Raw genomic sequence first — 15,846 nt, 5'->3', positions numbered from 1 at the left:
CTGGTACGTCCAGGTATGCACAGAACTATTTTCAAAATGGTATTTGCGTATATTTTATAAAATATTTTCCTCTGTTTAAATCAGGGTTATTAGGTGGATATGTTGTATATTTTTATATACACACAGGTTTATAAAATAGATAGAGAAAGTAAGTGTTTTACTTTCAGGGCAGGAATACACAGCATTTTATAAAGTGTGCAGCACCCACCACACAGTTTAATAAGACTTGCATAAATCTTTGCATGTTCATTTACGTGCAGAAATTGCATACCACGGACAGTTGTGAAAGTTGGGCTCTTAAGGGTGATAACATCCAATTTTTAGCATAATCTAACCAATTCAACCCACGGCACTGCTTCATGTGCTATACAGCACTGTGCAACCCAGTGCCCGGCAGCGCCAATACAAACCTACTTCTCAACCTCATGGAAATAAAAGATCACCTGGTATACTTCATAGGAGATGGAGGGGTTCATTCCAGTGTCGCAAATAAAATTCAAAAACAGACTTAACACTTAAACCTAATGAAATCCTTCCTCCCCACCCCTTGACACACAAGAAGCTCCCAATGGAATCCAGTAAGAAACCACTTTTGACCCATTTTCCAATGTATGCAACTAAACCACATTGAAGAAAGGCTTATACCAATGCAAAAATAATAAAATCACCGGAGGACTTGTGCACTGTAATTAAAGCCAACTGGGACTATGTGAGAAGGCAGCAGCACTGAAAGGCAACGGTATGGAAAAGTAACACAGATGTTGGCAGGTAAGGATCACTTTTGGAGTTTTTCCACAGCTCCTTCTGCCCAAGATGATTTCCCCACTAGATTATTGACACAGGACACTGCACACCACTGTGCTGGTCAGCGACAGAAATGCACACTAGCACGGCTGGCTCGATGTCCAACAAGGAGGGAGGTTTAGTGTTTTAAAAAAATGGCTTGAATGTTATTTGTTTGGGTGTGTTAAATACCAATAAAATGTTAATTTAAAAATGGGTTTAGGGGGATGCACGGTGATAATAGGTACATCATCTTCCCCCACCTCCATCACCCTGTACCCTGCTCTACCCTTCCTCCTGCCACATCCTCCCCTGCCAGCATCCTTTTCCAGCACCTGTTTGAGTCTGTTCTCAATTGATTTTTCATGGTGTGATCACACCACCGCACCTATACACAAAAGTCACCACTGATCGATATAAAGATCAGAGAAAATAAAACACAACAAAAAAAAATTTAAAATAAAATGAGCACACAATGGATGAGACTGAGCATAAAGTGCAAAGGTAGAATGTACCTTCAAGAATTGTTTTTAAGTACACCTCTTCAGTCTGAAACCTATCCCTGGGGCTGTGTGAACTGGTTGCAAGGTAAGGTGGTGCCTCCTCTAGGCAGCTTATCTGACCCAGACGATAACAAGAGAAAATGCAAACAATGTGTTCCAGTGCCCGGACTGCCTTCACTGTCCTTAACAAATTTTAGCACCTTTGCATAAGAGCCGAGGGAGGAAGTGTAGGATGGAGAGGGGATAGGTTCATGACATTCCTTGAACTGCACCCTTGTGCAAGTAGCTGGACACACAGGGTCAGCTGAGCAACACATGGGCAGCAGCCAGCGATGTCTGATGACGTGAAGGAGAAATACTAGAACTGTTTTCACCAGACCACAATCCCCCCCTCTGCTGCATACCCTAAGCAGTTTCCAGGAATGAAATGGAGGGGCCCCCTCTCCCACCCCTCCAAATAGCGACAGGCTCTGGTGCTAGTACACTGTACTGAGCGACACTGCCTACTGATTTAACACTATTAGGTGCAAGTATTGGTGCAAGTTTGTATTCAGGAATGGCATCCCTGCCTGTTACGTACCACATTAGTGTTACATTGGACTCGGGGGGAATGATTTGCTAATGAGCGGCAGCTCTCCGCTCCAAGGTGTGCAGGCTGCAGCACTGGGAATGAGCTGCCAGACAAGGCTGGGTCTCTCCAGTGAGGCTGACAAGTACCATAAAGCAGCTAAAGATAACACAAGGAAGTAAGAATGAAAGGGGAGATGGGGCAGCAAAAGCCTTTATGCAGCTCTGCATGAGCTGCTTCTCTTTAACAAAAAGGAACTGCGGCAGCATGCAAGCAAGCAGAGATTGGCAGCTCCTTTCCACGCCAACACTCCCCCACCCCGAACTTCTGGCCTTTAGAGCGTGCAAGGACACTATAAAACCTCTGCTGGGAGCAAAGCGAGGAGGCATCATTTCTGCAAGTTAGAAAGATCCTAAGCAAGCCCAGAGAATTCGGCAAGCAAGCGAGATCCCAGGCCGCTCACCTTGCTGCAAGCTGTGGTAAGGACAGGGGCCCGAGGCACAGCACCTCTCTTTCCTGGACATGCTGTCAAGGCCTGGGAGAATAGCAAAAAAGGCAGGCTGAGGCTTCCAGACTTTATCGAGCATGACGACAGGTCTCCTCAAGATAACCAACAACATATGGAAGGAAGAGTCGCATCAGCTTCCAACAGGGAGTGGTGGATCATCCTGCAGAAACGGGTCAGGGTCTCCGGTCTGCCCACAACTGCTGCGTGCTCTTCACACATGGCCACGAAGGGCAGCAGTGGCAAGCTCTTAGTACCGACAGCTGGAGATTTAAAAATTAAGGGCTCAATTTGTGAGCCCGTGCCGACCAGTTTTCGTAACCTATTGCATCTCTGAAACTTTTCAAAAACTCTTCCTCAGCCCAAGCACACAAGGAGCCTCCCCTCCTCAACCTGATCCTGAATAAGCAAGGGGGCCTCAATGCCACTTACCAGCCCTAACAGCAATAGGGAGGGGGAGTGACAGATCTATATCAAAGCACTGGTCGCAATTAACCTCCCTCACCCAAAATAGTAAACACAGTTGGCTTTCTGGCTCTCTCACACACATTTTTTGCCAGACAAGTTTATACCACGTGTTTCTCTCCCCCCCCCCTCCCTCAAGGATAACATCTATGAAGAAGCTGCCGGGAGGTTCCGCGCCCTGAATAGGTGAATGCTACTTTTTATATTCTGCCTGCTCAGGTGCCTCCCAGGACATTGTTGCCAACTTCTATTCTGGCTGGGTTGACTACATAGGTTAGAGGCCCATCTCAGCAATCCTTCACCCTCTGATGATGCAGAAAACATTTCACCCATCAGTGTCTCAGGTCCTGAGCCTACTAAAGCAGTGGAAGAAAGGGACATGGGCAGCACAACCAGTCTTCCTATAGCTCCATGCATCCCATCACCCCAGGATGTTTTAGTCTCTCAGTCATGTATACGGCTGTAATGAACTACAATTCTGGAAGTCCACTGGCTGGTTAAGTAGCATTGAAAGGTCCCCATCAATCAAGGGTGTGCAAGAGTTAGCCCTGGGGGAATTCTGCACTACTGCGGAGCTCAGAATTTGCGCAGAATTGCCAAATTCTGCAGAGAAAATGACAGAGGAGACCCAGTGCAAAGATGAAGGACCCGGCGTGCCGCAGGACTTGGTCCGCTCACAGCGAAAATGAAGGCCCCGGTGAGAGTGAATGTGTGTGAGAGAGGAGAGGGAGAGGGGTATGAGAGAGGAGAGGGGGGTAGGGGGTGGGAGAGGGAGAGGGAGAGGAGTATGAGAGAGGTGATGAGGTGAGAGAGGGGGAGGTGAGAGGAGGGTTTAGGGGAGAGGTGTAAGAGGAGAGGGGGAGGGGGAGGGGAGAGAGTGTGAGAGAGGAGAGGGGAGGAGGGGTGAGAGGGAGGGGAGGAGGGAGAGAGAGCGTAGGGGGGTGAGCAGGAGGGTGTGAGAGTGAGCAAGGGAGGTGAGAGAGCAGGGGGCATGCTTGAGTGTGGGTTTCAGAGAGAGGAAGCCTATATGAGGAGACTGTGAAGGAGTGTGTATGTGTGTGACAGATTGGGAGCTTGTGTGTATGAAAAAGGGATCGTGTGTTTGAGAGAGTGCTAACCTGTGTGAAGGGATTGTGTATGTGTGAGACAGAGGCTGTGTGAAGGGGTGCGTGAGAGAGAGACATAGGTAGCCTGTGTGAGGATGTATGTGTGAGAGAGAAAGGGAGCTTGTGAGAGTGTGCATGCAAGAGAGGGGGACCCTGTATGAGGGGATGTGTGTGTGTGTGTGAGGGAGCCTATATGAGGGTGTGTATGTGTACTAGAGAGAGGGGGCATGTGTGTGAGAGAGGGATGGAGAGAGGGAGCCTGTGTGAGGGGCAGTACTGAGAACGGGATCAAACTCTGGGACTGGCAATAGAGTGGAAGGGGTTGAGCCTAGAGGTGGAGGGGAGAGATACTGGCAGGTGGAGGACTTGGGGCCTGAGAGGGCAAAGTGGCCAGGGGCGTAGGGAGAGCGAGTGGGACACTCTTACAGTGAATTTCTAGGGAAATTCTGCTCAAAATATTTAAAATTCTGCATCTCTAAGTAATAATTTTTTTCTGTATTAATTTAAAATCTTATTACTTAAAGAATGTCATGTAAATTGTGTTATTTTGACGAATATAAAGTTTGCAGAATTTTAAGTTTTTGTGCGCAGAATTCCTCCAGGAGTAAAGAGTAAGGAGAAACTTTGATCAAAAATACAAGGGAGCACTGAAAAAACAAGTTTCTGTGGCTCCAATATAATAAGCACTGAACTTCAGCACACATTTCCTTTACTTGCACACATAGAAAAAGAGTTAATTCCCAATGCAATAAACTAATGTTACGCAAATGCATTGTGAGGTTAAAAAAAAAAAACAGATTAACCTGGAAATATGCTCACAAACAAAGATATACTCAGCATGCAGAAAACATAATTTGTGCACATAAGTGCAGAGTACAGGGGAGAAAAAAAAAGGAGAAAGAAGAAACAGATTTGAGCTCCTGCGGTGAACCCAATCTGGGGCTCTCCCTCAGTTGAGTGTTTGAGCCTCTGTGCTGCTGCCAGATTTAGGCTCAAAATAAGAGGACGAATGGGGGAGCTCGGTGGTGAAGGCTTGTGCATCTTCCCCCCTGTAGTCACCAGCCTGATTTCAGCGGAGATCTGAGAACAGGTAAATAAAAAAGGGGGTTCTTTCATCTCTAACGGGCCGTTCCCCCCTCCCCCCTACACACACTCACTGGCACTAATTCTCCCCCTTGCACCTCCAATCGATCTCCGGGGGATGGAGCAAGGAGGCGAAACGACAATGCCATTAGCTCAGCCAGCAGATGCACTGCTGGGCTCTCACGCTGCCATTTTATGTATGATGGCCACGTGTGGAAAGGATAGCCTGCTGAGACACATGGTAAGGCTGTGGCTGTTTCCCCGCACGCGCGAGTGTGCGCTGTAAGGATGTAGCCTGGGTCCACATGCACAATAGCTCTGACTGGATAATAGACCTTAGAGCCGTAATTCCAGTTTTCCAAACTGCAAAAGAATGACTGGGGGATATTTCATTTATTTTGTCAAGCCCAAGAGGACAGAGGGCTCCTTTGTAAGATGCCTTCTGGATCTGAAAGATGTAAGATGCCTTCTGGATCTGAAAGATGTAAGATGCCTTCTGGATCTGAAAGGGATTAAATGGCATTTGCTCATAGCGCACTTCAGAACGGAGCCTTGTGCTCGGCCATTGTGACAATGCAGAAAGAGGACCTTCTCCTGCCTTTCGATTTAATGGATGTATATCTATTTACCCTGTAGGAAAGGAACATCAGTGGTGTCTGTTCACCATTCTAAGATGGCATTATCGGTATCAAGCCTGACAGTTCGGTCTGGCTATGAGGCTCAGAATCTTCTCTAAGATCTGAGAGATAGTAGCAGCATCTCTGCGCAAGGCAGATATTTTGGTCCGTACATATCTGGATGGCTGGGTGATTTGCACCAAGCTTGCAGTCGACAGTTAAGGGGCATTTCACAAAGTGATCTGCCTCCTTCTCGAGCTGGGCTGCATAGTAGGCTTACAAACGCAGTCTGCAACTAAAACAGACTTGGACTACCTTAGGGTGAGATATGATACTGCACAAGGTGGGAACTGCCAGAGCACTGTATCAGACAGTAGGAGATTGGCCATCCGTTCCATGATGTAGAATTCTTTCTGTGTCTTGGGGTTGGATGATGAAAATATTGGAGATAGTTCCTTGGACAAGGGAGCATATGCGTCTGCTTTGGCAAGCCCTGCTGGTGCAATAAGCTTTGAGTCTTGGGTGTAGGCAAGTAAGGCTATCCTGGACGATGGAAGTGAGCATGCAGTTGCTGGGGTGCTTACTAAAAGAACTTCTCCCAAGAGGAGTATCCTGACAGGTCTTGGAATGGTAGGTGTTCCCAACAGGGCAGCAAGCCTCCTAGCCGGGAAGGCTCTCTATCAAGCATTGATGGCATATGGTCGGTGGAATGCCGAGGCTCGACAAGGGACCATCAATTGATTGGAAGCTTGTCCGGGTTGCTTGATGTGTTTATGATTCGTTGAACGACTGATGGGACAAGCAGTGAAGGTGATATCAGGCAAGGCCACCACAGTCACTTATAATACCCTTCGAGGCCATACAGTTATCAACAGATGCCAGTGAAGATAGAATCTCTCATGAAATGGGCAGAACAGCATATCTAAACGATACCAGCCTCTCACATTTCCAGGCCAGACAATGCGAGTCCTGATTTTCTCAGCAGACATAACTTGGATCAAGAGAGTTGAAACTGGCAAATAACTTTTTTCTGCTCATAGTCTCTCGAAGGTACCAGAGACATCTGGCTCTGAGGGCGTTACCACGGCGTCATGATGTGATGGTTCTATAGTCACGGACAGGATCCAGGGGCATTGAGAATCTATGCTCTCATTGGATAGTGAGCCGCACAGTGACATATGATAAGGGATCCCTCCCTGGTTGATGTTCAACAGAGTAATACAGAGGATCGCAGGTCACCCTGGGACTGTAAGCCTGGTGACTTGGTTGGTCATGGCAATCATCTTTCAGTTACTGGTAGACAGTCCTGACAACAGGGACTCATTTTATTTGAAAGTCCGAGGCGCTCCACTCTTTCATTTGGCCCTTTAGAGGGCTTGACTGCTGAAGCTTGGTTGTTTCCGGCAGTGGTACTACATTGCTCCAAGCTAGGCAGTTGTCCACATCGCTACCTTATATCGGGAGTTGGAGAGTGTTGGAAAGTTGATGCGGGGTGAGAGATTTTCACCCTCTCAGAGTGGTTTTTCTGTAAGAAAGATTAGTAAGGGTTTGGCCCTAAAACTCCTGGCAGCTTCTGTTTGCAGCATTGGCATGTTATGGAGGTCGTATTAGTGGTAGACCTTGTTCCCTCTTTCTAGATGTTTTGAAGCAAGTTCAATATCTACAGCTGTCTTGGCGCTGCCAATTCCACCTTGGGCTCTTGGCCTGGTGTTGAGTTTTTTGGGCAGGTTCCATCTTTTGGCAGCTGAATGGTTTTACCTTGAAGGTGATTTTCCTGGTTGATATATATATATATTCAGTGAGGTGTTCTTCCCAGGCTATAGGCTTTATCTTGAAGGGAGTCTTTTCTGCGAATGTCTCTGGGGGCAGCTCAGATTAGGACTGTTTTCTGGAAGTGGAATTACTTCTTACCTGATAATTTCCTTTCCTCTAAGGAAGGCAGGCTAATCCATAACCTGCCCTGGGCTGCCTACTTGTGGTTTTATTTTCAATTTGTCCTTCCCTTTAGGGATGATGCAGATTGTTCCTTGATATGGGTTGGTTGAAAGACTGATAAGTGAGAGCTAGTTATGTAATCAGTGGCAATTAATATTTTACCTGGGCTCAGTGCTTCTGAGTTAAGTGGAGGTAACAAGTCATTGGGTGTTAAGAGTCATGTGTAAGGTATAATCAGGGGTCCACAATTTGCTTTTCTAGAGATACTGGCAGGCTGATGTCAGGGCAAGGCTGATGTCAGAGAATCAGCAGGCTGATGTCTCCATCTACTAGTAGGAGTGCACAATCTACTGGTGTGCCTTGGCCTGCCTTCTTTAGAAGAAAGGAAATCATCAGGTAAGAGGAAATTCATTTTGTGCACAGAGATCTTCCCTTCTTCTCCATTAAAAATGTTTAAAAGGCCCTGGTGGAGCTAGTCTCTCCTTCTATTGCGCCCCCCAAATAATTTCAGCCTCTCCTTCTCAAAACATTGCTGGCAGCAGCTTCCTTCTAGAAAGGAGAGTGATACTGGGGGATCCCCCATCCAATAAAGGCCAAGTCTTTTTCTGGATAGAAGAAGGGGCATCCCTCTTTACAGGAGAAAGCTGCCTGCAATGTGTAGGTAGGAGGGAAGGAGACAGCACCCCTACATGGGTTTGAGTAGTGTGTCCTCTCATTTCCTCCCCGGCATACTCCATCTGGTCTCCTGCCTCATGATTTATGTGCACAAAACAAGCACTAATCATTGTTTATGGGTGTATAAAAGTCTTTTATGCATACAAAACATGATTTATGCTTGTTTTGCATGCATAAATCATGAGTCTGAAAAACTCCTTTTTCCCCATCTGACTTAAAATGTGAGTTCAGTCAATGCAAAAGGCTGAGCACATATGTTACCTCAGATTTGTGTACACATTTTTGTGTTTTGCTCTTTTTTTTATTTTAACTCCCAGTGCTTTAGCAAAACATTTACTTATTGCATTGGCAGCTGAATTTCTTTTTTTTTTAGCGTGTGCATTAAGAAACTGTGTGTGCTCAATTTATATGTAGTCTTAACTCATTGCTTATTACATCAGGCCCCTGAGGCTAAGTCCTCTGAGGCAAGGAATTACCTACTATACCTGAATTGCAAATTGCTTTGAGCTTGGCTTTGGAAAACAAATCCAAATCTAAGGCAGGAAATGGCGTTAATAAAAGTGAAATTGTTACATATCTGTTCAAAGAGGAAGTGTGTACACAATCAAGTGGAGGCAGTCATGGGATTTGATGTTCACCCCTTTCAATGCTGTTCAACTTGTCCTTGAAGACAAGGGAGGCGCCAAGGGGCTGAAGGACAGCAGATGTAGTCCCACTGCACGAAAGTGGGGACAAAGAGATTAATAAATATAGATCCATTAGTCTAACTGCAACAGTGGGCAAAATTAAGGAAATTATACTTAAAAAAAAAAGTAGGTGAAGTACCTTGAAACATGCTTTACAGGACAGCAGATACCATGCAGCCAACAAAGGGAACAGCCTATCAAATCTGACTGAGTTCTTTAATGAGGTGACAAAAGTGGAGGATCAAAGAGGTGCAATGGATACTGCCTATCTGAACCTCAATAAAGCTTTTCCTACTGCTCTGCACAGAAGAGTGGCAATCAAGCTGGACAGTATGACAGCAGGACTACAGAAAAATATAAACCGGGGGAAGAACCAACTGAGAAACAAAACCGCAATTGCTGGCCAATGGAGTCCATATCCATGATGGTAAATCAGCCAATGGACCAACTTGGGGCTCAATATTTGGACTAGTTCTTTCCAATATTTTTATTAGCGACATTGCTGAGGAACCACAGTGGACACAGCAGGAGGTCGAAAAAAACTGAAAAAAGTCTAGGACTTGGAAAACAAACTTTAATGCCAAAAAGTATAAAATTGTGCATTTGGGGCACAAGAATCCACTAGCCATTTATCAATCAGTAACTGGAAACTGTTAAACGAGAAAAGGATCTAGGATCAATCATCTCAGATGAGCTGAAGATGGTCAGGCAATGTAATAAAGCAGCAGGGCAAGCTAAAATTGCTTTGGGCAATCTTTTTTGATCTGGAAAACGATTTTATATATGCTGGTAAATAAAAAAACAGTATGTTTGGTTACAAAAGTGGAGAAATAATCAGCAAGATAAAGGGGGTCATGAGACCCCACTTTGAGTACTGCATCGCGTTTGTTGACGCCATAGCTTGAAAAAGACATTGAGAAGATGGAGGCAGTTCAGAGAAGGGCCAGCTCTAACACACAAGCCCTAGGAGAGACTTAAGACACTTTCTCTGTCTTTGCTGGAGGAAAGAAGGGGGATATGAGAGAAACATTCAAATATGCGAAAGGCGTCAATAAAGGAGATTCATGACCCAGGAGTCATTAGCCTAAGCAAGAAGGCAGAAGGTTCAGAAAATAGCATAAGAAAATACTCTTTTACTGAGGTGGTGGTAGCTGTTTGAAATAGCTTGCCAGCAAAGTTAGTGGCAACCAAAACCAGAACCAGGTCAGAATTTAAACCTGCTTGGCAAAGACAGAGCGCAGTGTTAAGGGCAGGAGGCTTTGAGTATTTGCTCAGTCATATGGTACTTTAGGGGGTCAAAGAGAGGAGAGTATGAGTCACTGAGCAGAGAATGGTGATAGACTGCAATCAGGCTGCCAAGAAGGCTGAAGTAACCTGCATAGAGCAGCCATGGTTATATCCCTAATATCAAGAAGCACGAGCCTACCAGATATCTGGAGCTTAGTAGTAAGACATGGGAAGGATCTGGGTGTTGCATTAAGAAGAACAGCAGGATTTCTTTATTTTTCACCTTGGTTTCCTACAGTGAAACTGATCTTATAAGATCCTCATGTCTGTGTGATCCTCTGTAACTGCCTCTACAACCCCCAATAACTTCTGATGCATTTATCCAGTTATCAAAGTAGCAACATCAAAGAGGCACTTCAAAAATGTCAACATCCAAAGCCAGTAGAAACACAACAAACGTATCTGATTAAAAGGGATTGTTTCAATTAAAGTCCTGTCCAAAATCAGAAAATTGCAACTTAGCTTTCATACAAGGGGCTTGGGTCTCCCTCTTCTCTCCCATCTCCTGCCTGTCACTTAGAACACAATGAGGGACAAAAGGAGAAGTCCAAAAAGCCACTGCCTTACACATTTCAAAAAACTTTTCATTTTTGGATTAAGTTAAAAATGTCTCCCAACAGCTCTGCCCTTTTCTTCCCCCTCAAAAAGTTAATTAAGTGTAATCCTCCTATGAGGGCTGCACAACGACATAATGGTGAAGTTGGGAGCAGTTAAGTTAGGCTGAGGGTTAGCTTCACCATTGCAGTAGCACAGACACGACCTCGCCCTGCACCAGGAGTTGGTGCCCATCTGGTTGCTCGCTCTTTGAGAAGTCTGAGAATCCAAGGGACAAAGCAGAAAAGCTATTAATACAAGATCTATGTTAGGTCAGCAGTAAAAGCCCAGTAAAGGGCCTGTGGTTTTAGGACCATGCATCTCAGGTGGCTGAGGTCACGGGAAGCCCTTGTGAGGTGCACAGTAATATCATCCTCTACACGCAATGAAACTGGGAGAATTCCAAGCTCGCTAAGATACAGTGGGGTCTATTTGCAATCTAAAACTTATCTTGGTTTTTGCATAGTGACTGTATCAGTGTAGTGTTAAGAAAACACCCTTTCAAAATTGTTGTAACAACTAGTGTAGAAAATTAAAAAAAAAAAAGCTGTTAAACTCTGCGGCTGCATTTGTCCATGTCAGCTGTGCTGAGGAGGAAAGCATTCACTTTGCAGACAAAACGGTGTGCCTTTCTATTCCCTCAATTATATCAGCAACAAGTTAATCAGCCCTTCGCTCTCACAGAATATATACACACTCACACATGAATATATTCTTGACTTTCTGGGTGTGGCTGTATAACTCACATTCAGCATTTCTCCTCCTCTGGGTATCCAAAAGAGAGCCCGAATGTCTCTCACTCTACACAACATCTCTCTTTGGTTAGCTCTTCCCCTCTCCTCCTGGGGGATGGTGGTGGTGTCCCTCTAGTCAGTGCTCATCTCTCCCAGTCAAGCTGTTCCTGTCCCGTCCCTTTGCGTGCTGTCTGAATTGCTCTCTAACGTTATTATAGGGTATAGGTGGGCTTTTTACAACTTCTACAAACATAAAACTTGTCAAGCACACAATTATAAAACCAAAACTAAAGCAACCACAAACTTTTTAAACTGTTTTGCAAATTACCATTTGACCTGCTGTCAGAATGCCCCAATTTCATTATTTTGACATGTCCTCCCCTAAGGAACAGGGCACTCTGCAGCAGAAATATACAGTGGCTTTGATTCCACATTTCGGTTCATTAGGCAGGTTTCTGTGGTACAAAATTCCGGCACCACAAGAGTGCCTGGCGGGATAAGTATTATCCAAGTCCTTCCTGAAGTAAAGGCCTCCATGCTGAGACTGGGTTAGATAAGGTTCACACATGCGCCCCCTGGTGGCCAGGCAGCACTTCAGCACCCCATTCGCAAGCTCTTTTACCTTTGCAGGAGGAGACGGGGTCAGTTGGTGGTGGGGACGGATTACAGACAGGTACGGGTGGACAAGGGAACAAAGAGTCTAGAGGTGGAGGGAGAAGCTCAGAGGGAGAGAAAAGCTGAGGGAGGCAGAGGTAGATAGAGAAGCTTGGGAGAGAAACAGATAAAAATTGAGGGAGTTTTGAGGGCAATGGCTGAGAGGGGGGAAGGTTCTGAGGGACATCCTGTCCTGGGACAGTGTGCGCTCTGTGTGGCACCGCAGGGGTCAGAGGCAGGCTCAAACTAAGGAGGAGCTGCCTGCACTGTAGCACCCAAAGCAGGAGTAAAGCTTGAGCAGTGGAATTCTTGAAGGCTGTGGTCAGATCAGGCTAGAAGGGGTTGGGATGGAAAGGTGTTTCTGACTCTGTACAAGTAAAGGAGGCATTTCATGCTAAGAACACAAAGGAGAAAATGTTTCATAAATTTGCTGCAATACTAAAATTCCTTTGCACTCATCAGTGAGCATATCACATTACTCTCAGTGAGAAAAAATGTCAGAGTTAAGCTAGGATAAATCTGCTCCCAAGTGTCACATTTAAAAAGATTATTTAAAAGGCTACTTTCTATATTTAAGTGATGCTGTGCGCCACCAATTTTGGAGAATTAGAGGGTGGCTAACACTGTATTTTTCGGACCCCTGAGGAAGGCGGGTAGACCGCCAAAACACTGGCCATGTTGGGCAGCATGAGCCAAACCATGAAAGAAATCCATATTCAGATTAAAAAAAAACAAAAAAAACAGATCTTATTAGATTATCTGATCACTCAAAGTCAAACAAACAAAATGCATGTGAGGGGAAATGCTCAAACATTAGGGCTTCCAGATTAACCCTACTGGTTAGCCATATGATCATCGCCCCCTCCACCCATGCTACAGAACTGATTTTTTTGAAAGAATTTTTTATAAATGCTCAATGTGATAACTTTAAAAAGGTCCTTTAAATACTCAATTCTTCCAAATTAGTCTATAGTCATAAGCACTTATCTGAGTCTTCTATAAAAGTCTTCATTGAGACACAGCATCTTCCTTTAGAAACCAGACACGGGCCGCGTTTCGAAGATGTACTTTTCTTTTTCAGGGGAATGACAAAAATGTTTCAACTGCACCATCGCTCAAATAAGGCTGCAAGCAATATGTTCTTCCACTTAACGACAGTTGCACTCAATTTGTTCCAGTTATGAAACAAACTGATTGCATCCGGGGACCTTTTTTTTTTTTTAATTTTATTTTTATTGAAATTTCACAATTTTAAACAGAAATAAGATATTACAAACTTACTAAGAAAAACATATTATATCAAATCATATTATCTCATTTATCATAAAGAAATCAAAATAGGCAAAAAGACTTGAGAACAATCAGGGGATTCAAACAAAGATTTGGAGCACATAAGAAATAATTATATAACAATACTTGTTGCTATTCCTCCCTCATATAATACTCTTCCCCCCTATCACATTAAGCATTTATATTAAAAAAAAAAAAATTTCTATTCTGTAACATAGGTGGAAGGGGGGCGATGATGACCATATGACTAACCAGCAGGGTTAATCTGGAAGCCCTAACACTTGAGCATTTCCCCTCCCATGCTTTCTGTTCGGACAGCATGAGCAAGTAGCACTGGTTATTTGTATAAAGTGATCCGTAGGACACATGAGTGGAATGCACCGACAGTTTAAATAAATTCCTTGAGTTAAGTACCAGTTTTTAATTGTTTTAAAGAAGCTTTGATAAAGGGAATGCACATATTGATAATTTAGGTAGAATTTTGGTGAAGAAAATGGTAAGCGATTTGAGGAGTGCTGTTATCTGAAGCCTGTTGGAAGCCCATTGTGGACTTGAGACGGGATTAACCCCGGAGCATATATCTCGTTTCTGATACCATTTTCTTGCAACCTTTCTTTATTCTACATTGCTAGTAAGTGGTTATTTGGTCTCTAACTGGATTTACATTATTGCCTTAAATATAAAATACCTAACGGTCAGTCCAACGCCCAGAGCACTGTGCCTGCCTGGCCATATGCACCTGGGAGCAGTGTAAGGCCTGCGAGGATCCCCAGCAGGTATAGACAAGCTGCTTTACAATTCCTTCGTGCCCTCCCCCTCGAGCTTTTTTTCTTATTCAGGAAGCAGCACTGCCTGAAAGCTTCTTGAACCCAGAAGGAGAACCCTAATATTTTTCTTAAAAGGGCACTGTGAACAGGAGGCGCTTCTCTTTAGGGAGTGCTCATGAAAGGATGTGGGAGAGAGGGATTTCAAAGCAACCAACAAGAGGAGGTGAGATTTCAGGAACAAAAACAGAGTCAGGGAGGAGGAAGCGGGGGAGGGGGGGGCGGCTCAAACTAGGAAGCTTCTCAGCGGGTCACGCAAACAGGGCCACCTTAACCAATTAAGGGGCTCTGGACAAAGGGCAAACTTTTGTGGCTGGGCCTCTTTTTATTTTTTTTTTTCCTTATTTGGATTTTAGGTTTAATTGCTCGCCTTTTCAAATCTAAACTTAAGGCAAGTTACAGTGAGGTTCAGTAAGTAGCTCCCTGCCGCACAGGGTTTACAAGCTAAGACCTAGTTTCATCATTTCACTATAATTATAGCAAAATGATCCCACCCACAGAAGAAAAGGGGGGGCAAGGGGAGGCAAATAAGCAGCCGGCCGCATCGCAGCGTCGAGTTATCGTATATGGCAATATCGGCTGCGCTAGTCATTGTCGCCCCCGTAGCGCCCCCGGGAACTGGTGTAGTTAATTCCCATGGGCAATTATCACACCCAGCACTGGCAGCCCCTAATCTCCCTAAACCCCACCCAAACGCCTCTCTGTTTAATAATACATTTTTTAATTTGCATGCGCAATTTACGAAAGGCCGTTCCTGCGTGCATTATCGATAACGCCGCAATGTGCGTGATAACGGTCTATCGCAAAATGATGAGTGACCCTGTTAGTTTGTACCTAAGGCAATGAAAGGTGAAGTAATTTACCCAAGATCATAAAAAGCATCAGAGGGAGAAGCAGGATTTGAATTTTGGCTTCCCTGATTCTCAGCCCTCTGCTCTAATCACTAAGCTGTTACACATTACCCTCACTTGCCTCCCCAACCCCAGCCCTCTCCTCCTCCTCTCCTGTTATAAATCGGGTGCTGCTGGCCCTCTGCTATAGCTTTCCTCCTCTTGCTGGCAGAAGTGGATTGCAGCTGCATGCCACTCCCTCCTTCCAGCCCCGTGGGACAACACATGCACACCTCCATCTTCCGGCTTACCTAGTCCCAAGAAAATGGGGCCCCGAGGTGTCTTCCTCCTTGCAGCATGTGCAGGCTGGCATAAACACAATGTTAAGGGCCTTGCACTATGAGAAGGGATGGTGCAAGGTTTATATGCATCATTGGGGAATCTTCAGCCTTGAACTCAATTAACTTGCAGGCCCACAGCCTCTCACTTTGATAATTAAACTCAACAATCCAGTGGGAGCACTGAGAGGAGAGGATCACTTTGCTGGTGGCTGAAAGGAATCAGTAAGTTTTGCTTGGGAAATGGAGAAGTAAACTATTGGGGTTAATTATTTAGTGTGTTTGTGCTTTTAATAGTCAGTAAGGCAGCTGATAAAACAGAAGTTAGAGTGGCGCACAGGATTTGGTGAGAGAGGTAATAGTGGTGGG

The 15,846-nt window shown here is 44.9% G+C and overlaps 1 protein-coding gene across 8 annotated transcripts in view; it reads right to left on the bottom strand.

Annotated features, from left to right (window-relative positions):
• MRTFA (myocardin related transcription factor A) overlaps positions 1-15,846 on the bottom strand; it is a 308,975-nt gene that overhangs the window by 171,456 nt on the left and 121,673 nt on the right. Inside the window, exon 1 of one of the 8 annotated variants that reach the window (XM_029590439.1) lies at positions 2,318-2,768. The exons of the other annotated variants lie outside the window; for them this stretch is intronic. Within the exon in view, the coding sequence (XP_029446299.1) occupies positions 2,318-2,474 (157 nt within the window). The 5' untranslated portion in view covers positions 2,475-2,768. Of the gene's footprint in view, positions 1-2,317; positions 2,769-15,846 lie in introns of those variants that run through there. 8 annotated transcript variants of the gene reach the window in all.

This window comes from Rhinatrema bivittatum, chromosome 2 (assembly GCF_901001135.1).
Source record: "Rhinatrema bivittatum chromosome 2, aRhiBiv1.1, whole genome shotgun sequence".
Taxonomy (NCBI): Eukaryota; Metazoa; Chordata; class Amphibia; order Gymnophiona; family Rhinatrematidae; genus Rhinatrema; species Rhinatrema bivittatum.
This window is presented reverse-complemented; position numbering and strand designations above follow the sequence as displayed.